This window comes from Hyla sarda, chromosome 6 (assembly GCF_029499605.1).
Source record: "Hyla sarda isolate aHylSar1 chromosome 6, aHylSar1.hap1, whole genome shotgun sequence".
NCBI lineage: Eukaryota > Metazoa > Chordata > Amphibia > Anura > Hylidae > Hyla > Hyla sarda.
This window is the reverse complement of record NC_079194.1, coordinates 160242103-160265051: the sequence shown is the minus strand read 5'-3', so window position 1 is coordinate 160265051 and position 22949 is coordinate 160242103. Positions and strand designations below refer to the sequence as shown.

At 41.6% G+C, this 22949-nt stretch overlaps 1 protein-coding gene across 10 annotated transcripts in view; it reads left to right on the top strand.

Annotated features, from left to right (window-relative positions):
- The window catches only part of ZNF536 (zinc finger protein 536), a 723850-nt gene extending 701356 nt beyond the window's left edge, over positions 1–22494 (top strand). For 8 of the 10 annotated variants that reach the window (XM_056525658.1, XM_056525662.1, XM_056525660.1 and 5 more), the window contains one exon: positions 19891–22492. In XM_056525658.1, the coding sequence (XP_056381633.1) occupies positions 19891–20129 (239 nt within the window). In that variant the 3' untranslated portion in view covers positions 20130–22492. Of the gene's footprint in view, positions 1–19890 lie in introns of all 10 variants that reach the window. The other 2 variants (XM_056525667.1, XM_056525669.1) reach the window with 2 other exon arrangements.
- The last annotated feature ends 455 nt before the right edge of the window (positions 22495–22949 follow it).

Genomic DNA, 22949 nt, shown 5'->3' with positions numbered 1-22949 from the left:
ATAGGTTAAACCATCTTATCATCTTCACCCTACTAAAAGACAATGTACATGGAAGTAAATAATGAAACAAAGTAGATCCTGCCGTATTCCTGGATAATAGTAGCCTTCACCCATTTGTTTTGGTTTATGTGACGGTGGTGAAATGAATGGATTAGATTGGAGCATTGGCATGCCTCATTGCGGCCGTTTGTGAACATCTGTCATCTTCTCAGCCATTCATTCCAGATGATGCCACAGGAAGGAAAAAAAATTGACACCTTTCAATTTAGGGAATATCTTGCCGGGTAAAGATAGAAATAGTGAGAGGCAAGGAGAGAATGGAAGAATGTTCTTTTATGACTTAATATAAAATATGTCCAGTGTAACATCATAAACTGCAAGTGCCACACAGGAGTACAGCAGTCTGCCTCCCAGTGACTAGAAACCAGTCACGGCTGGCAGTGAATAAGTTACTTTTTAGCTCTCTGTGGCATCTGAGAAAAGTGTTGGGGCAGTGTTCTCCTGACTTGTCAGGTCCAGGGGCCAGAATGTGAGTCCATAGAAACTGAAAGGTTGGCTTTAAAGTAAGTAGGATTTTATTCACATTATCACACACATACTGTGAACAGGTTTGGTGATGTTTGCCATGTTTTTCTGATCTTGAACAAGTCTTTTCCAAGACTCCAAATGGACCACCCCTTCTCAGAATGAAGCTTCCCAGCAATCAGCTATTTTATACATGGGAATGTTCCAAGCAGAAGCTGTAGGACAAATGAGGTTTTACATTGTGGCAATTCAAATGAATATATGACTTTCTCATGGTCATGTTAAATCTACCATAGCAAGCTTTAAAGAGGGGAAATTATGAGCAGATGATCCTACCTCTTAAATGGATTGTCTAGCAAAAAGTTTTTTTTTTCTAAAAACATGGCCAGACTGTATGCTTTAACAAAGAAAAAAAAAACTATACTTACCTATCTGCTCCCAATCATGATTCTGTTGGTGGGGCCCAATACATTAGAGTGCCACTCAGTGTAAATCAGTGGCTAAGTGACACCTTTTCTTTTTTTTTTTTAAAGAGCCGAGGCGCGTGCTCTCTATCATCCAAAGTGCAAGAAAAAGTGCGAATGTATCACACTAAAAAGACGTGCACAAAGGATTCGGTCTATCGCTAAGCCCTTCTCCAACAGGAGGGAGGACCCCCACAACAAACCTACCCTTCACCCCCGGGCCAAACGGCACCTGCAAGGATACATGTTCGATGCCCTTTTTCGCCGGAGCTACTAAGATGCACCTAGCTTCAACCTAGGTGTTAACCTAGGTATCAGCGGGGGAGCAGTATTATGATGGCATCTTGACCGATGCCCAGGGGTTGCAGGGAGGTGAGGAACTGAATGGCCACACACACCTCCCCTAGACCTCCATGAGGGACACCCAGAAGGGCTACCGCATCCTGACAAGTCCTGTGTTCAAAAAAACCACGCAAAGTGGCACAGTGACATACAAAAATAATAAATAAGTGGATGAGTGCAGATATACTGCCCGGTCATCTGGATGGAAAGTGACACTTTGACATATTGGGCCCCAGCATTAGAAAATGAGACACGGTCAAGAACAAAAACAGCAACAACAGAGCCTATAGGTAGACCAAGGGCATGTAGTACAGTTTTATGTTTAAGCAGGCAGCAAAAAAAAGGACCGGACAACCCCTTTAAGGTGGCCATGCACTTTAGTCTTACATTGGCCAAATTCACGGCTGCTGGTGGGTTTGGCTGACTATTTAAGGTGTATGTTGGCCTCCTCACTCTCCACTGACAAATTATGCCAGTGGGGAAAAGGTTGGGGTTGTTGGACGTTTACGAACTGTTGGCAAAGCTGTTTGGTTCCAGCTTACCTTTCCCTATGGACAAAGTTCATGTGTAAGGTTGGAGGTTGGGAGAGATAACCTTTTGACAGCCATATGCCCTAATACAACATTTTGAAAAAAAGACTGGCTAATCCTATAGCTTCCATTGGCAGCAACGGAGAAAGCCTTGCATTGGTTTGACCTGCTATTTCTCATTCTTGGTCACTAGTTGCAATTTGGAAGGACATGATGGTGCTCAAGTGTCTTGAACTCTCTAAAAATATGGCACAACTGTCTATGGCTACAGTGCTCCTTCAAAGCAAGTTGTCCTTCAATAGTTTTTGAGATGATTTTCATCAAATACAGTTGTTGATGATCTAACATCATTGTCATTTGTCTTGGACGGACACAACCAGTCATTTACAGACAACTGCACTGTGGAGTTCACCAAGAACAGGTTCAGATTCATGTCTTAAGGTTTTACATTAGAATGTATTACACTTGACATTATCTGATGCCTGACTAATAGGATTATATAGAAAATCCTGACATTATCTCTTCCAGTGATCCCAGACATAAAGGAGCTTGAAATGTTAACCTTTCAAAAAGATATTTTCTTTTACTTCTCCCAGATTCCCTTCTTGGGGGTTGTCTTATTTACATTGTTTAATCATTAATATACGTAATTATTTCCAGCCACAGGCCTGCCCTGTGTGCTCCAGTCTGTAATCTCTCTTTAATAGGTACAGAGGAATAGTTATTATGATCCGTACTGACTCCATCTACTGTCAGTCCCAAATTTCATATACGTTACATCATTAAAGACGTGGAGTAATCAGGAATAATTTGGCAATAAAACAAATGGACCGTGCTTGAATTACTCAGAGATTCTCTATATTTGGAGGTGGCTGAGAGCCCTGAGGTTAAGTTGCAATGATCATTGGGAGGAGGGGCAGTAGCACAAAAATAGACCTTTTATGAGAATTCTTGGCATGAAGTGTAAATCTTTAGGGCTTCAAATTAATTTATGATGGGTCCAAAATAATAGTCTCTTGATTTAAAAAAAATAAAATAAATAGTAATAAAAAAAAATAGTAATAATATTTTTGCAACAGTCTTTTTACTAAAAGACAAATCAAGCAAAATGCTAGATCTTAGTGAAATGAAAACTGAAACAGTATGTTATGACAAGGACAGGACATAAAGGGACGTGGCATGACTGAACAGTATATGAATGAACCACAAAATGATGATCCCTATAGCATGCTCTTACACAACACAATGGGCCAGATTCACCATTAAAACTGTACCAGAATTCTAGTGTAAATTTTTCCAAGAAATTGCCCCACATTTACATGTGCCTTCTAGACCAATTAGTATACTTTTCACTTAATATGAACAAGGCAAGGCTTGACAAAATGAATAATGGTCATAAATGTGAAGCTATGCAACAAAAGTATGGAGTAAATAACTTGTATAAAATAAGTCAATAGCTGGTTTGAAGTGTCTAAAGAAGTGCCAAATATATACTAAACACCATGAGCCACTGTGATAGATTTGGCTCATTCTTGGCCTGCCTAGTGTAAATTTAGACAGTTTTACTAAATCAGTCCAGCCCAATAATATCAGTGTTTCTTTAAAGGGGTACTTCAGTGGAAAACTTCTTTTTTTAAATGAACTGGTGCCGGAAAGTTAAACAGATTTGTAAATTACTTCTATTAAAAAATCTTAATCCTTTCAGTAGTTTTTAGCAGCTATTTGCTACTATCTCTATTTTTTGAATTTCTTTTTTGTGTTGTCCACAGTGCTCTCTGCTGACACCTGATGCCTGTATCAGGAACTGTCCAGAGCAGGAGAAAATCCCCATAGCAAGCTTATGCTTCTCTGGACAGTTCCTGACATGGACAGGTGTGTCTGCAGAGAGCACTGTGGACAACACAAAAAATAAATTCAAAAAGTAAAGAATTTCTTCTGTAGCATGCAGCTGCTAAAAAGTACTAAAAGGATTAAGATTTTTTTAATAGAAGTAATTTACAAATCTGTTTAACTTTCTGGCACCAGTTCATAAAAAAAAAAAAAAAAAGTTTTCCACCGGAGCACCCCTTAATTGCTTACAAGGACATTATGGCAAAAATTACCAACAATGAGTATTCCTGCCAGATGACACAGTATTGTTGGTGCCAGTGTGCATTTCCACTAAGATTCCCAAAAAGAAATGTGGTGTCCCAGTACCGGATTGCATCCGTTACCTTGTGGTTAGGTCCCCAAAGTCAGAGTCTCTAGGTACTGGTGGGGTCCTCATCAATAGTTAGCCCCTTGTCACCCCTTTAATAGTTAAAGTTATTCAAATTCAATGTGTAAATATGTAGATAAAGTGTACTTACCTTGCGGGTCATGTGATGCGTTCCAAAACTCTATGGTTTTCTGATTCAAGGACCTTTGGAGGAAGTCAGGTGATCGTCCACCATGCATTGTAACGGTGAGTGACAGCTGACATGGACCAATCCAAAACGACCCTGCCCCTGCCCATATAAGGGAGCGGTGGCCATTATTCTCTCTCTTTCCTCGTGGGCTGCTGATGAGGACGGATTTGCGCAGCTGTCGTCAGCAGTGACTAAGCCCAAGCCTTGCGGCAATGGCCATCTTACAAAACTGTGAGTTACCTCAATCCCTGTTACGTCTGCAAGATCACCGGACCTTAACAAACCCCTAAATCCGGACCGATCTCTGCATCAATCCTAATTCTACTAGTCCTTTGGATAAGTCAGTGGTCCGCAGCCTCTGTCAATCACTGCCGTGATGTATAGAGACTGTATTGCTAAGACTGTTGCTGTTAATTGGATGTACCGCAAGTACCCCACTAAAGTTTATGCAAGTTCAAGTTCATCCCTATTGTGGACCTTCATTCATTTAATCACGCACCTATCGTTCCTGGGAAGGGTGGTGATAGGCTGAAGATTTACCTCAGCGTATTAACCCCCACCCTGGCGTCACGAGTGACAGGGGTTAGATTAACCCCTCATATACCTATGCAACACCCCAGCTACACTACACCCCAAGGTAGTTACCACAGAAATATTAGTCAATGTGATAAAATTTTAGTATCAATGCAAGGAGCACATATTAAACTGAAAGAACCCTAGTAACTCGGTTTGACCACAAGCACTTATGTGGGTCGGCACTGGTTATGCTAATTTGCATAGTTAATTATATATGCAAAACATCACAGGTTACACATATGCATGGAAAATTTTGTCCTATTCTGACCCCTTTAACTTTTTTATTTCTCCTTATATGGGCCTGTATTCTGGCTAATTTTTGCTCCCCGATCTGTTGTTTTTAACAGTATCATTTTTGTTTGGATGTGACTTTTTTTAAATAAAATTTGGGAGTTGCAGTTAGTTACTAACTACAACTCCCAGCATGCCCTAATACAGCCTGTGGCTCAGCAGCTTCCCCAAACAAAAACTACAAAGCTACAACTCCTGGCATGTTGCACTGTATAGTAGTATATAGTATAGGTCAGTGTTTTCCAGCCAGGGGTAAAATACTGGCCAGGTGGCAACCCTAATCGGGAGATTTATCAAAACCTGAATGGTTGTGCAGATGAAAAGTTGACCAGTTGCCCATAGCAACCAATCGGATTGCTTCTTTCATTTTTTAAATCGCCTCTGAAAAATTAAAAAAGTGATCTGATTGGTTGCTGTGGGTAACTGGTCAACTTTTTCTCTGCACAGATTTTGATGTAGTCATCTTTTTATACAGATACAGTAATATACTTAATAAATCAGGGCCTATTAATTCTGGTTCTCATTTCAACAAAGACGGGTCCTTGTGTAGACAATCTTCCCACATGTTTATAACATGCTGACTTCATCATGAATGCTTGCATAAATCATATTATTTAAGCCAATACAAACCTAATTAGCACAGTGTAAATGGTTGTCACCATAAGTGTGTTTTCAAAACACAGTGCTAGGGAACGGTATTGGCACTACACATGGTGTCATATCTAGGCTACAATGTGTCTGATACATCTTGACACGATGCCTGACAGATCAACATTTCAGAAGGTAATTAACTTTAAAAACTTTCAATTAACAAGACAGCTGTTGGGAAAACTCAGCATCAGAATATCTAAAAAAATGTACAGGCAATCTCTTGCTTGCTGGCCTGTGCAGGCTGTTTGCAAAGCTGTATTTTAGAAAAAACTAAATGATCTGACTATGAAAATGTTTGGACAAGTTTAGTTATTTTCTCCACTTGTAGAAAACAATAATAATTTGAAGTGTTAATGTTAATTATTCATATGTACACTAAGGTCATACACCTAGAGGCAATGTGATACGTAGATCAATGCAGGGGCAGATCCAGAGTGTAGTCTCGGGAGGGGCACTATCAGAGTATCCTGTGTTGGTCGACACGCCCCCTCCCATTGACTTGCATTGAGGGTGTATGGCATAGCGTCACAATGGGCGTGGCTGTGACTTCCCAACCCCCGCAGCCCCCACCCAGAGTTCGGAAAAAAAATGTTCCGAACACTGGGGCAGTGGAGAACCCCTTTAAGTATGCAGCATAGTTCCCCTACACTAGGTAGGCAGCATAGTTCCCCCACACTAGGTAGGCAGAATAGTTCCCCCATACTAGGTTGTCAGCATATTTCCCCCCCACATTAGGTTGTCAGCATAGTTCCCCCCACATTAGGTTGTAAGCATAGTTCCCCCCACATTAGGTTTTCAGCATTGTTCCCCCACATTAGGTTTTCAGCATAGTTCCCCCACATTAGGTTCTCAGCATAATTCCTCCACATTAGGTTTGCAGTATAGTTCTCCCACAGTAGGTTGGCAGTATAGTCCCCCCACAGTAGGTTGGCAGTATAGTTCCCCCACATTAGGTTGGCACTATAGTTCCCCCCCACATTAGGTTGACAGTATAGTTCACTCCACATTAGGTTGGCAGTATAGTTCCCCACATTAGGTTGGCAGTATCATTCCCCCCACATTAGGTTAACAGTATAGTTCCCCCACATTAGATTGGCAGTATAGCTGTGATTGGCCAGATGGTTCCAGCCAATCACAACTCTCTGTGGGAAATATAAATAGGTGTATATAAATGTCAGTGCAGGGGACCCTAGAAGAGCAGCTGCCCGCATCTATACATTATACAGGAGGATCACAACGGGTGTCAGAAGTGAGACCCAGGCGATCTTTCCTTAAAGCGCAACTGTCACAGATTTTAACCCCCATAAACTAGGGACCACTGTGGGATTGACACACAGGTCCCAGCATATAGGCCCCTTATTCTTCTTATATGCGGGTGGCGCATAAACAGTGCCAGTTCTCATGTGCCCAGCAGTGATGCGATGCGAGCGGCCACAGCAAGCGCTCGGTTCCTAAGGCCCTATCCGCGGCGTAATACAGTAGAGGAATGAGTCGGCTGCCCATTCTCCTGTCTTCCTAGAGTGCACAGTGGTAATGCTCGCATCGCATCACTGCTGTGCACAGGAGAACAGACACTGTTTATTCTTTTACAGTAGAAAACTCGTCACCCACATATAAGAATAAGGGGCCTATGCGCTGGGACCAGTGTGTCAAACACACAGCGGTCCCAGCACTGACCTACAGGGGTTATCCAACTGTTGCTGACTTTAATAAAAAAGCATGTTTTAGCCCGAATAAAGCAGCTAGAAAGCAGCGAAAGGTATGCTTGAACAGTAATGTCTAACAACTGGGGCTAGTTTATGGGGGCTAAAATCCGTGACAGTTGCGCTTTAACTGCAGGTACTACTGCTCCCAACATGGAGCACACTCAGCTCCATGCTGGGAGCTGTAGTACCTGCATTAATAGACAGATCGCAACAGGTATCAGAATTGACACTCACTGCAATCTGTCTATTAATGCAGGTACTACAGCTCCCAGCATGGACCTGAGTGTGCTCCATGTGGGGAGCAGTAGTACCTGCAGTGAAGGAAAGATCACAGCGGGTGTCACTCCAGACACCCACTGCGATCGTCCTGTATAATGTATAGATTCGGGGCTCGGCCACTCTTCTCTGGTCCCCTGCACTTCCATATATATATATGTATACCTATGTATATAGGGGATAAGATGTTTCACCGTGGGGGTCCCGCCACTGGGTCACGCCCCCTCCCATAGACTTGCATAGCGGGGGAGGGGCGTGATGTTACACACGAGCGAAGTCGTGACATCATGATACTCGGCAGTTTGTGAGCTGGCAGCGTGACGTGCAGCTCAAAGAAGTGGGTGCCGAATGCAAGATTGCTGGGGCGTGACCCCTGCAGTCAGACATCTTATTCCCTATCCTTTGGATAGGGGATAAGATTTGTTAGGGCTGGAGTACGCCTTTAAAAAAAAAAAAAGTGAAAAAAGTTTAAATACACACTTTACTAAACACATTAAGAAAATACATTACTAATAAAAACTTTCACAAAATGAATTCTAAAAGATATATTATTTTTACATTCAACCCGATAACGACTATGGATGTCTATGCTCGTCCAATGGCCGTTAACGGGGTATGACGCAGGCTCCCGACCCGAGCCCGCGTCATACCGGCCCACCCCCAGATTATTCCTGTAGCTGGGGGCCGGCGTTAATAGCCGACATGCGGCGATCGCCACAGCTGGCTATTAACCCTTTAGATCGCCGCTGTCAAAGTTGACAGCGGCATCTTAAGATGCCTGTATCCCATCCCTGGTGGTCCAGTGGGGTGGATCGCCCCCCCGCAGCGCGATCGCAGTGGGTGATCCACTGCTGAGGTAGCCTGAGGGCTTACCTTTCCTTTCATGCCGACTCCGGTGCTCAGAATAATAAAGCCTGGCAGGACCAGGCTTTATCAATCGAGTGAAGAGCACACAGATCAATGGGATTATGTGTAACCACATTGATCTGTATGAGGAATCAAATAATTCCTCCTAAAAGTCCACTAAGGGGACTAAAAGAGTAAAAAAAAAAGTTTCAAAAAAGTTTAAAAACACGCACATTAATCCCTTCCTTATTAAAAGTTTAAATCATCTTCCTTTTCCAAAATATATAAACATAATAAAATAAACATATATGGTATCGACACATGCGTAAATGTCTGAACTATAAAAATATATTGTAAATTAAGCCGCACAGACAATGGCGTACACGCAATAACATTTCAAAGTCCAAAATAGCGTATTTTTGGTCACTTTTCATACCATAAAAAAAGGGAATAAAAAGCGATCAAAAGAACGGATCAAAACAAAAATGGTACCGATTAAAACTTCAGATCACGGCGCACGACTCATACCACACTCTACGCAGAAAAGTAAAAAAGTTATAGGGGTCAGAAAAGGACAATTTTAAATGTATTAATTATTATGCATGTAGTTATGATTTTTTCCAAAAGTACGGCAAAATCAAACCTATATAAGTAGGGTATCATTTTAATCAAATGGACCTACAGAATAAAGATAAAGTGTCATTTTTACCGAAAAATGTACAGCGTAGAAACAGAAGCCCCCAAAGTTTACAAAATGGTGTTTTTTCTTCAATTTTGTCGCAAAATGATTTTTTTTTTCTGTTTTGCCATAGATTTTGGGGTAAAATGACTGATGTCATTACTAAGTAGAATTGGTGGCACAAAAAATAAGCTCTCATATGAATTTTTAGGTGCAAAATTGAAAGGGTTGGGATTTTTAAAAGGTAAGGAGGAGAAAATTAAGTGAAAAAACAGAAATATGCTTGGTCCTTAAGGAGTTAAATGGCCCCTTTCAACATTTTTATTATTATCGGCTACAGTGTTAGGTCCCTGCCACCCACATAAATTGGTCCCTTCTAAAAAAATTATCAAAATTTTGTTATAGAATAAAAAAATTTGTTAAATACATTTCGTTACTGCATTGTCTGATTCGATTAGCTCATCTCTAGTTGGCAGTATAGTTCCCCCCACATTTTGTAGGCAGTGGCCCCCACAGACATACAGCCTTCAGCCATACACAATGTATGGCTTGAGGCTGTATGCCTGTGTACTGCCCCACTTCAGTGCTCCAACCACAGCTCCTCCGGTCAGGGGTCATGATCTATTGCTATGGTCTATAGGCCATAGCAGTAGGTCCCGGGACCGGAGGCACGGTAATCGGAGCACCAAAGGTGACGTGCCACTGGAAACTTACCATGCACGTGTCCTCTTCCTAGCCTCCTCCTGCTCCATTCTGCTCTGTTTCTATGGGCACATGCATGGGATGTCAGTGATGTCCCTGCGTGCGCCACCTACCGGCGGCCCCTATGTTTTTAATGTTAACACGGGGCCGCAGAACAGTAACCGGGACATCCTTGTGTCCCGAAAAAATCTTTTGGGACACAGGGATGTCCTGAATGTGACGAGGGGAATTAAATGAAAATTGCAGAGACAAAATACAGGAAGTGTGGGCTGACAAGCAGGGCCATGTGCAGTGAGGAAAAGCAGGGCTCTGTGCACTAATTACAAGCAGGGCTCTGTACACTGAGGACAAGCAGGGCTCTGTGCACTGAAGACAAGCAGGGCTCTGTGCACTGAGGACAAGCAGGGATCTGTACACTGAGGACAAGCAGGGTTCTGTGCAGTGAGGAAAAGCAGGGCTCTGTGCAGTGAGGAAAAGCAGGGCTCTGTGCACTGAGGACAAGCAGGGCTCTGCACACTGAGGACAAGCAGGGCTCTATGCAGTGAGGACAAGCAGGGCTCTGTGCAGTGAGGAAAAGCAGGGCTCTGTGCACTGAGGACAAGCAGGGCTCTGTACACTGAGGACAAGCAGGGCTCTATGCAGTGAGGACAATCAGGGCTCTCTGCACTGAGGACAAGCAGAGCTCTGTGCACTGAGGACAAGCAGGGCTATGTACACTGAGGACAAGCAGGGTTCTGTGCAGTGAGGACAAGCAGGGCTCTGTGCACTGAAGACAAGCAGGGCTCTGTGCAGTGAGGACAAGCAGAGATCTGTACACTGAGGACAAGCAGGGCTCTGTGCAGTGAGGACAAGCAAGGCTCTGTGCACTGAGGACAAGTAGGACTCTGTGCACTGAGGACAAGCAGGGCTCTGTACACTGAGGACAATCAGGGCTCTATGCAGTGAGGACAAGCAGGGCTCTGTGCACTGAAGACAAGCAGGGCTCTGTGCAGTGAGGACAAGCAGGGCTATGTGCAGTGAGGACAAGCAGGGCTCTGTACACTGAATACAAGCAGGGCTCTGTACACTGAGAACAAGCAGGGCTTTGTGCACTAAGGACAAGCAGGGCTCTGTGCAGTGAGGACATACAGGACTCTGTGCACTGAAGACAAGCAGGGTTCTGTGCAGTGAGGACAAGCGGGGCTCTTTACACTGAGGACAAGCATGGCTCTGTACACTGAGGACAAATAGGGCTATGTGCACTGAAGACCAGCAGGGCTCTGTGCAGTGAGGACAAGCAGGGCTCTGTACACTGAGGACAAGCAGAGCTTGGCACAGTGAGGACAAGCAGGGCTCTGTACATTAAGGACAAGCAGGGCCCTGTACACTGAGGACAAGCAGGGCTCTGCACACCCAGGACAAGCAGGGCTCTGTGCAGTGAGGACAAGCAGGGCTCTGCTCACACAACCGGATGATTGACATGACAGGAGCCTGCTCAGAACCCTTCTTGTCCTCAGTGCACAGAGCCCTGCTTGTCCTCAGTGTACAGGGCCCTGCTTGTCCTTATTGTACAGAGCTCTGCTTGTACTCAGTGTACAGAGCCCTGCTTGTCCTCACTGCACAGAACCCTGCTTGTCCTCAGTGCACAGAGCCCTGCTTGTCCTCAGTGCACAGAGCCCCGCTTGTCCTCAGTGTACAGAGCACTGCTTGTCCTCACTGCACAGAGCCCTGCTTGTCTTCAGTGCACGGAGCCCTGCTTGTCCTCAGTGCACAGAGCCCTGCTTGTCCTCACTCCACAGAACCCTGCTTGTCCTCAGAGCACAGAGCCCTGCTTGTCCTCACTGAACAGAGCCCTGATTGTCCACAGTGCACAGAGCCCTGCTTGTCCTCAATGTACAGAGCCCTGCTTGTCCTTATTCTACAGAACCCTGCTTGTCCTCAGTGTACAGAACCCTGCTTGTCCTCAGAGCACAGAGCCCTGCTTGTCCTCACTGCACAGAGCCCTGCTTGTCCACAGTGCACAGAGCCCTGCTTGTCCACAGTGCACAGAGCCCTGCTTCTGCCCTCACATCCTGTATTTTATCTCCACACACAGACACACAGGCAATAGCTGCAGGGACAAGTCAGGAGTTTTACACCTGAAAATATATGCATTATTTAACTATTGAATATTACAAATATACATATTATGATATTATCTGCGTTATAGAATAAGTTTTTGCAAACGACAGGTGCACTTTAAGAAGGGTTTCACAGTTTAAACAAACAAATAAAGCTTATTCACTGTATAAATTTATGCAAGTTTTGAAAATACTTTGTTAAGCTGATGCACCAGTTTTTTGGGCAAAGCAGACAAAAATGTGTCTGCTTTGCCCATAGCAACAATCACAGTTCAGGTTGAATTCAAGTGGAGCAATTTAAAAAATGAAGCTGAGCTGTGAATATTATGATGGGCAAAGCAGGCACATTTTTTGTCTCATGCAGATTGATAAATCTGGGCCTATGTCTCAAATTGTTGCACAAACCCTGTCCTCATCACATTTGGCAAAAATGTGGCGCTTAGAGAGAAAGGCGTGACCTTTAAAGCCCAGCAGATTAAACCTTTACATTAGAAATTGGCTTAAATGATGCCAGAAATCTACTCCCGCTTATAACTGCATAGATTACAAAGTGGCACATGGACAGTGAGAAAGATGTACCAAATTTATTAAGAGGGTTAAACCCCTTATTAAATGTGGCGCATCGTGCTCTATTGCAATTCATATTCTTATTATTCCACCATCCTGTCCTGTCCAATAGTCTAAGAAACCTATATATGTAAAAAAAAATCTAAATTTTACATGCAGTCTGTATAACAAAGTTATAGTGGGCAGTTTGTTTCTTTTATGCTTAAGCTTGTAGTACAAAACATGATTATGATTAGTAGTTTAAGTTGTTTGTCAGAAAAAAAACTTCATCATTATATCAGTAACTAACATGACACCGCATTCATATACATAAATCACCACCTCGCTCTCAAAGGTGACAGGTTGTTTCACGCAACATTTTCAATGAGAGAATACATTTTGTGAGTGCTGTATATCTTTCTGCTGACCGAGAAAACTTTTGCGTAAAAAAGACACATTGTGAACACACACTTGAAGTGCCAGTATGGGAAAGAACTGAAAACGTAGCGTTGACTGGTCCCTCTACAGCCCTCTAAAGAGTTGATCCAACATTCTGTCTGTACAAAACCTGTGTAATGTGGTGGAGTTCTCCATAGAATCCGATTGATTCTTTAATTTTTAAAAAGGCTTCTGAAAATAAAAGAAGCGCTGATTGGTTGCTATGGGAAACTGCACCACTGTTCCTCTACACAGGTTGTGATAAATCTCCCCCAATGATTTCCAGCAGTTATCATAAGTTTATTTCTATTATAGAGCTCCAAGTATCATGCATAAATATAAATAATAAAATTCTAGAGGGCTACACCCACCATTAGAGGCATCGAAGAACTTACATCATATTGATATATTGAGTTAGATAATAACACAGTATTTACAAGGACCTAAGCTTTGACTAGTGGAGGCTGCAAGCAGCAAGAAATGTGTCATTTATCGTTATGCAGATGATTATTAGCAATGTATTAGAAAAGCAGAGTTCTGGGTGCTGTAAAGACCTATTAAAAGTAACCCATTATATTAAAAATACAGTCCCATTTGCAGGCATTGTATAAATGTGCAGAAAACTATGGCTGTCAATCACTGAGTAGGACCGCCTATTCAACTTTTTAGCCTAGAATGAGCAGAGATTAACATGAATAAATAAAAAGTTATACTAAACTTTTTCCATAAATATATATATATATATATATATATATATATATATATATATATATATATCAATTTCCTCAGCATCTCCTGGTCCATAACAGGATGCATGAAGATTGAACTACATTTTTAATGTGACATGTTCCCTTTAAAAAAAAAATCAGTACAGACTGCTGAAACTATACTAACATGGTTAACATAACATAGTTATGGTTGACATCCACTTTAAAGGGGTATTCTGGTGGAAAGCATTTTTTTATTTTTTATTTTAATCAATAATTTCGATTTAAAAATCTTAATCCTTCCAGTACTTATTAGCTGCTGAATACTACAGAGGAAATTATTTTCTGTTTGGAACACAGAGCTCTCTGCTGACATCATGACCACAATGCTCTCTGCTGACATATCTGTCCATTTTAGGAACTGTTCAGAGCAGCATATGTTTGCTATGGGGATTTTCTCCTACTCTGGACAGTTCTTAAAATGGACAGAGATGTCAGCAGAGAACACTGTGCTTGTGATGTCAGCAGAGAGCTCTGTGTTCCAAAAAGAAAATAATTTCCTCTGTAGTATTCAGCAGCTAATAAGTACTAGAGGGATTAAGATTTTTTTTAAATAAAAGTAATTTACAAATCTGTTAAACTTTCTGGCACCAGTTGATTTAAAAAAAAAAAAAAGTTTTCCACTGGAGTACCCCTTTAAGGCCTCCATTGTGCAAACTTCCTCCACTCTGTTTATTTACATTGGCCTAAATATTCCTGCCTAACTTTTATACTAGTCTGTAAGTGTCTTTAAAAATCTGCACCTCAGTGTTGGTGCACTGCGAAGTACACGTCCTTGTCAAGTGAGGCACAAACTGAGTCTAAAAACATAGTAAAATTGAGGAATTTATTAAAGTCTGTGCCTGGCGCAGATCGGTAAAAAGTACAAAACATCAGCAATTTTTTTGCCCCCTTAGTAGCATGCTTGCCAAGTGGGCAGGACTTGGCACAGAGGGGGCATGATAGGGCAAAGTTGCTGAATTTCCTACAATTTACGCCTGCTTGCAGGCAGCTTCAGATATGCCTGGTTTTATGAAGAGGCTTGTGTCTATTGACAAATCCAGGGTGATTGCACACTGGCGGGGCTTTACTTAACCCCTTAAGGACCAAGGACGTACCAGTACGTCCTTGGTCCTGCTCTCCTGATATAACGCGGGGTTACACAGTAAACCGACATCATATCACGGCGGACCCGGCGTCATAATGAAGCCGGGACCCGCCTCTAATAGCGCGCAGCGCTGATCGCGGCGCCGCATGCTATTAACCCTTTAGCCGCCGCATGCTATTAACCCTTTAGCCGCGCGCTCAGAGCTGAGCCGCGCGGCTAAAAGCGAAAGTGAAAGTTGCCGGCTAGCTCAGTCGGGTTGTTCGGGATAGCCGCGGCTAATCACGGCATCCCGAACAGCTTACAGGACAGCGGGAGGGCCTCTACCTGCCTACTCGCTGTCCGATCGCTGAATAACTGCTCAGTGCCTGAGATCCAGGCATGAGCAGTCATGCGGCAGAATCGTTGATCACTGGTTTCTTATGAGAAACCAGTGATCAATGATGAAGATCAGTGTGTGCAGTGTTATAGGTCCCTATGGGAGCTATAACACTGCAAAAAAAAGTGAAAAAAGAAGTGAATAATGATCATTTAACTCCTCCCCTATTAAAAGTTTGAATCACCCCCCTTTTCCAATAAAAAAAAAACCAGTGTAAATAAAAATAAAAATAAACATATATGGTATCACCGCGTGCGTAAATGTCCGAATTATAAAAATATACCATTAATCAAACCGCTCGGTCAATGGCGTGCGCGCAAAAAAAATCCAAAGTCCAAAATAGTGCATTTTTGGTCACTTTTTATATCATTTAAAAATGAATAAAAGTCCTATCAATGCAAAAAGGATACCGTTAAAAACTTCACATCACGGCGCAAAAAATGAGCCCTCATACCGCCCCATACACAGAAAAATAAAAAAGTTATAGGGGTCAGAAGATGACAATTTTAAACGTATTAATTTTCTTGCATGAAGTTATGATTTTTTCCAGAAGTTCGACAAAATCAAACCTATATAAGTAGGGTATCATTTTAATCGTATGGACCTACAAGGTGTCATTTTTACCAAAAAATGTACTATGTAGAAACGGAAGCCCCCAAAACTTACAAAACGGCATTTTTTTTTCAATTTTGTCGCACAATGATTTTTTTTCCGTTTCACCGTAGATTTTTGGGCAAAATGACTGATGTCATTACAAAGTAGAATTGGTGGCGCAAAAAATAAGCCATCATATGGATTTTTAGGTGCAAAATTGAAAGAGTTATGATTTTTTAAAGGCAAGGAGCAAAAAACGAAAATGCAAAAACGGAAAACCCCCCGGTCCTTAAGGGGTTAAGACCGGCGTGTGATGTTGAAAAAGAACCACACTGATCAAGATACACAAAAGGTTGACATGATTTAATCCAAAAGCTTATAAAAGCTAATATTCATGTTGATAAATCTTGGCTATTTAGTAGTAATGTTATAGGTTTACATATTAAATAATAGCAGAAAGCCATTGACACATGCCACAGTCCATCCTACTGCATGTCCTGGTCAGCCTGATGCCATATGACAAGGTGGTCATTCCAGGATAACACTCACAGACAATATTGACCAACTTGCTGCATTATCACATCACATCCAGCCAACTAGAGTTGGCATATTTCCTTCCTAAGAATTATGTCTGTATAGCCCAGTAGAAATGCTTGACATTTTAATAAGGTATGTCTTGATGTCTTTAGCATTTCACTGGACCTTGAGGCTTATACAGGCAAATCTCTTGTGTCTTATTAAAAATCAGTGCAAAGTATTACTTCCTATTCCTTGTCTAACAAACTGAGGTTGCCTTTGTAATCAGCATTGTGCCCCATTTTCTAAATAGGGCTGTCAAGTAGAATTGTTTTGGATCAGATTCACTTGGGGGACTCTTTCATAAAATGTTCCTCATCTGTATTCGTGTCATTATCATAGACATTTGCTTATGTTCTAGATCTTATATGATTGTTACTAGAGATACAGAAAGACTCTCCAGATTAACCACTTTATTTTAGATTCTCTATTCCATAAAAGGGGTAAGTCAAATAATATTTTTAGAGAACAGATCACCTAACATTTGTTTCATCAGACACCTGAGGGGGAATTGTGCCCACTAAATGAACTCTGTAATAAAGGCCAATACTTTGTCACATATTTCCAATTTCCATCTGCAATCCTTCTTAGCCATTCAGCAGAACTAAGAGTTGTCACATGACTCACATGCGGCCTTGATGCCTTAGAAATGAGGAGTTCTTATATACTCGAGTATAAGCCGAGTTTTTCAGCACGATTTTTTGTGCTGAAAACGCCCCCCTTGGCTTATACTCGAGTGAACTATCCGCCTCGTCATCATCCAGACCCCCCCCCCTTTAGTTTTCTACTCAACCCCCTCGGTGGGAAAGAAGGGTGAGCTGGTCCAGGCCATCTATGCTGCAGGGACCGTCCGGTGTGGAGGATTAGTCGTTCCAGGCTGTCCATCTTCACCGGGAGGCCCTCTTCTCCACTCCGGGCCCGGCCCCGGACTAGTGACGTTGCCTTGACGACGACACACGGGGACGTTCATGCGCAAGGACAACCCTGTGCGTCGTCGTCAAGGCAACGTCACTAGTCCAGGGCCGGGCCCGGAGCGGAGAAGAGGGTCTCCCGGTGAAAATGGACAGCCCGGAACGACTAACCCTCCCCACTGGACGGTGCCTGCAGCATAGATGGCCCAGACCAGCTCATCCTTCCTTCCCACCGAGGGGAGGTGAGTAGAAAACTAAAGGGGGGGGGGGGGGCCTGGATGATGACGAAGGGCCGTGGTTTTCAACCTGCGGACCTCCAGATGTTTCAAAACTACAACTCCCAGCATGCCCGGACAGCCAATGGCTGTCCGGGCATGCTGGGAGTTGTAGTTTTGCAACATCTGGCGGTCCGCAGGTTGAAGACCACTGATTGAAGGGATTGACAGACGGTGATGATGAAGGGGGGGATGATGACAGGGTGATGATGACAGGGGTCTGGATAATGACAGGGTGATGATGACGGGGGACTGGATGATGACAGGGTGATGATGATGGGGGTCTGAATGATGACAGGGTGATGATGACGGGGGGCGTTAATGACGGGGGTCTGAATGATAACCGGGTGATGATGATGGGGGTCTGGATGATGACAGGGTGATGATAATGAAGGTGTTAATGACGGGAGTCTGAATGATGACAGGGGGGGATGATGTATTTCTCACCCTAGGCTTATAGTCGAGTCAATAACTTTTCCTAGGTTTTTGGGGTGAAATTAGGGGCCTCGGCTTATATTCGGGTCGGCTTATACTCGAGTATATGCGGTAGTTGGGGGTAATTCTGGAGCATTCTGGAGACCCAATTGATGGGAGATGTGTCTACTGGATAAGTATAGATATCATGTTGAAAAGCTGTCCTAATGCAAAAGGAAGACAGTTCTTAGTGAATATTTTACATGTATTATTGTGCATTGTACAAGGAATGTATCCTTTCATTTTTGTTATGAATTCTTTGTTTGAAAAGAAATTGCACTTTACAATTGTCCCAGTGCTGTGTATGATAGAACAATGCATCCCTCTATGAAATATTAACTCTGTGTGCTGCTATGTAGTGTCAACCCCTGGGAGTTTACCTCCATAATATGGCAAGCAAAGTTAAAGTATGGGCCCATGGAAATCTTTGGGCACCATAATACAGATCTATGTCACAGCATGTCATAATGCAACGATGAGACCTATGTCATAAATAAAAAGAATGGAGGAGATTAATCAAAACCTGTACAGAGGAAAAGTTGCTGAGTAGCCCATAACAACCGATCAGATCGCTTCTTTCATTTTTGAAAAGTTGTCTGAAAAACGAAAGAAGCGATCTGATTGGTTGCTATGGGCAACTCAGCAACTTTTTCTCTGGGCAGGTTTTGATAAATCTCCCCCAATGCCTGTCAGTAGAGAAGATGAGTTGTTTGGTTCCTGATCCTACAGAGACTTGATATCCAATTTCCCTCCTCGCAAGTTCTTATTTATTTTTTTTTTTTATTTCGTAGCATTTCCTTATTTTGTTGAGATGTTGACTAGAGTGGAAAAGTCTTTATAGCAGGTATAGCATAATTGTTGTAGACATATGATATTATATCGGACATTATAACTGGCTTCTACACTGATCAGCCATAAGCTGACTTATATTGTGTATCTCCCTCAATACTCCAAAGCAGATCTGATCAATGGAGACATAGGGGGAGATTTATCAAAGGATTTAGACTGGCTTTTCCTGTCTAAATTTTTCACACAGAAAGTCGCAGTCTAAATATGTGCGACTTTTTTGCAACTTTTGCTTTAGAGGATTTTTAGAATATGATGCATTCTAATCTATTTTAGACGGAAAAATGCATTGGTGCGGAATTTATCAAAAGCGACTTTTCAGCGACAAGTCGCATCGGCTGAATGTATGTTGAAATGTCAGACCATGATGGAGCAGGTTTAAATACAGTCTAAAGCATAGATGCCGAAGTCCGTGCACAGAATTTATCAAGAGCCGTGCGCCTTTTGATAAATTAGGCACACAATAGACCAGCCTAACACTCTGCAGTTTGGTCTATATTGATGCGGGACATAGACAGCTTTGATAAATCCCCCCCCCCATAGACTCCTTTAGACCTCTAAACATGCCCTGTGGAATACGGCATCAAGATATTAGCACCAGATCCTTTAGGTCTTCTAAGTGTTATGGTGCAGCCTCTATGGATAAGACTTGTTTCTTCAGCACATCCCACACATACTCGATTGTCTTGAAGCCTGGGAGATCTGGGAGCACAGAAAGTCAACACATTGAATTATTTGTTCTGTTCCTCAATCAATACTTGAAACTGCCTAGCACCACCTCTAAACATAAACAGGGCTGCTAAAAACATGTGGTGTAAAAAGTATAATGCATTCATAAAGATGCCATATTTTTTCATGTATTTGACATATTCCAAAAACACAGAATGTCTTGTACTTAAATCCTTACATTTTGTTTCTTCCCACAGGTCAAAGGCCTTTTCAATGCAGATACTGCCCATACAGTGCCTCTCAAAAGGGAAACCTGAAGACCCATGTCCTATGTGTCCATCGAATGCCTTTCGACAACAGTCAATATCCAGACCGTAGGTTCAAGCGCTCCAGGGTTGAACCAGCAGAGACTACTGGGAATTCTGAAGAACTTGTACCTGCCAAACCTGGGAATGTTTTGCAGCTTCCAGCAGAAGGCAGCAAACACCAGGAATAATGTTCTATCAAGTCGGTCTGTATACTGCAATATGACTTCCTAGTTGTCCATTTAATCCATTTGTAGGATGGGAAACCTCAGATCAGTGCGGGAGACTTTGAATGTCACAACCTACAAATCCACCCCCTGCCTCTTAAGAATTGGCTGTGGGACTGTTACCTAGCAACAAGAACTTCCAAACCATGTAATTTGGATTATATAAGTGTAACCAGAGAACTGGTATGGCATCTCACAATTTTTGAGTAATGTTTGTCCAATGCAAAATGCTTTTATCAGAAAAATGATACCGTCTAAATGATTCAATGCTGCCTTGAAAAGAGCGAGGGAGGGGGAGGGGCACTGTGTTTTCATCGTTGAAAACACCTTTATAATATGACACCAGCTTCTGTCATTATCCGAGCATAGTAATGAGATGAGTTGGTAGATTGCCACGGTGCCAGTCTGACTGGAGCTGTCATTACAGGGAAGAAATCAATTGAAGTGGTGTTACAACCGCACTGTAAGAGAAATCTAAGACAGCCCACAAGCTGGGGTCACTACTGACCTACAGCATATTGGAAACTAAAAGGATAATACAATATTCCATTTTCTGCGTCCTTCAGATTCAGCCAAACAATTCATTCTGAGGAAAGAATCTGTAGTAGAGACCACACACAGTGTAGTCTACCGGTCTTTTCAGCACTTGAATAAAACTTTTGGATTCTTTTTTTTTATTTTTATTCTTATTCTTATTTTTATTCTATATATTTTAAAAGAGCTCAGTGTTATAGTTGAATGGAATTACAAGTTTATGGAACTTTATTTGTTCCTTTTATTAAAAAATAAATAATATATAAAAATCACGAAAGTAGGTGATTTTTGAAGTATGGGGTTTAGGTGTAATCCAGGCTATATAAAAAGTTTTATATGGCTTTTTTAGTCTCTAGCGGAGGCTGGAAATTCAAATCAAATATTCTTCCTATTTTTGCAAATTTTTGTTTATATTTATGATTTTTATTTCTTTCGTTGCAATGATTCCAGTTTCCGATTGTTGCATTTTAATTAAAAGGATTCAGTCACAGCTCTTCAGATTTTAATTATGCTCTTTGGTGAGACAAACTGAACTGGTGCTTTGTATTAAAACTGTGAGAACTACTGTCAGAATGTCTTGAAAATAGTAAAAAAAAAAAAAAAAAAAAAGATGACTCGGTAGAAGAGAGTATCTTAAGTAGGCTGAGAGCAGGGTGTTGATCCCAACAGCCTTAAAAAACCTAAAGCAGTTTTGCAAAGGTACTGAACTGCAATTAATGTAAATAATTCCGTATGCTTTGCTCTGAGACTGGAAACATATCTCAGGAGATTGAAGAGTACAATTTACATATACTGCCTGAAAGAAAAGACACCATAGTGAACCTTTTTTTTTCTGGGAGATCATAATGTAATGGACTCGCTTCACGTACAGCAAGCTGCTTCCTATCTTTTATTTTCTAGTATAGTTCTTACTGCCTTACTTATATCAAGTCAAGAAATTATTAAAGAAATGCAACTGTTTCAGAGCTCTTCAAAAGAAGGATTAAAATAATGTTGACATTTTTTTTTGTCTGTAGTAAGCTTTAGAATTTTAAGTGCACTACTGTGTTTGGTGACAATGTCAGTCGCTTGCTATGTGTGTTTGCGCCGCTGCCTTCAATATCTTAGCAAAAAGAATAAAAAAATAAAGAAATACATAAAAGAACAAAAATGTAAAAACACACACAAAAAAAACCCATTCCATTTCTTGCACTTTTTATCTACATCAGTATTTTTGTGTCCTCTGAGAATTTTCAGATAAGACAGGCAATAATTTTGTTTGTGACACTGGATACATCTCTTGTTCCCTGTGACGTGTGTGTATGTTGAGCCCATAGTCCAGTGCTACTACCCTGTGTATCCCAGCTATTCTTTCCTGCAGTCCCCACATCTCCAAGCCTCCAGTTCGACAGAGACTTTTTCATTTTCTTTTTCCTTCTAAAGATCATTTGTAAATTGTAGTCCTGGTAAGAGACAGCGGCAGTGATACATTGTCAGCTTCTGAACATTATCATGCTCTTCATATATAAACATGTCATGTTTTTTCCCTCTGTAACGCCTATTGTCTGTAGTTCTGGTCATAATAATATTGTCTACATTCCTACACAGAGAAATGAACATTTTCCCATCTTGGAGAATATCTGAGAATGATAGAGTAGAGGAATCTGTTGCTATGCTTGTAACAAGTAGAGGACTTTGTATTTAAACTTGGTCATTATTTATTATTAAATGATACATCAGTTGACATAACTTTATTCTGGTAAAAATATGTATTACATTTTTTTTTTTTTTTTTTGCAGCAATGACTGTTTTTTTTCCCTCCTACTAGAATAAAATGTCTTTGAAAAAGTACAGTTTATTCTGTGTTTTACGAAATAAAACCTCTACCTCTGAAGTCAAAACAGAAACAAGGCTTTATTACTTACTGGTGATTCCAAGAAGAATGTGTTTTTGTTATACCATTGAAGCTTGTCTAACATTGCCACATGAGGAGGAACTACACACATATATGGTAGCCACTGGCTTCACTATTAATCATTGGCTTCCATATGTGACAACCACAACATTAGAATATTTCCTATAGATTTTTACAATTTTAATTGGGAAGTCACACATGGGCTAGTAAAATGTTAGACTTTTTTTCCCTTAATTTTCCTTTAGCAAGAAAGGTAACTGGGAGGACATGATAGTCAATTGCATATCATACTGTCTCAGATAATCAGAATGCATTTTATTCTGACATCATTTAATACTACTCGGATATATTTGTAA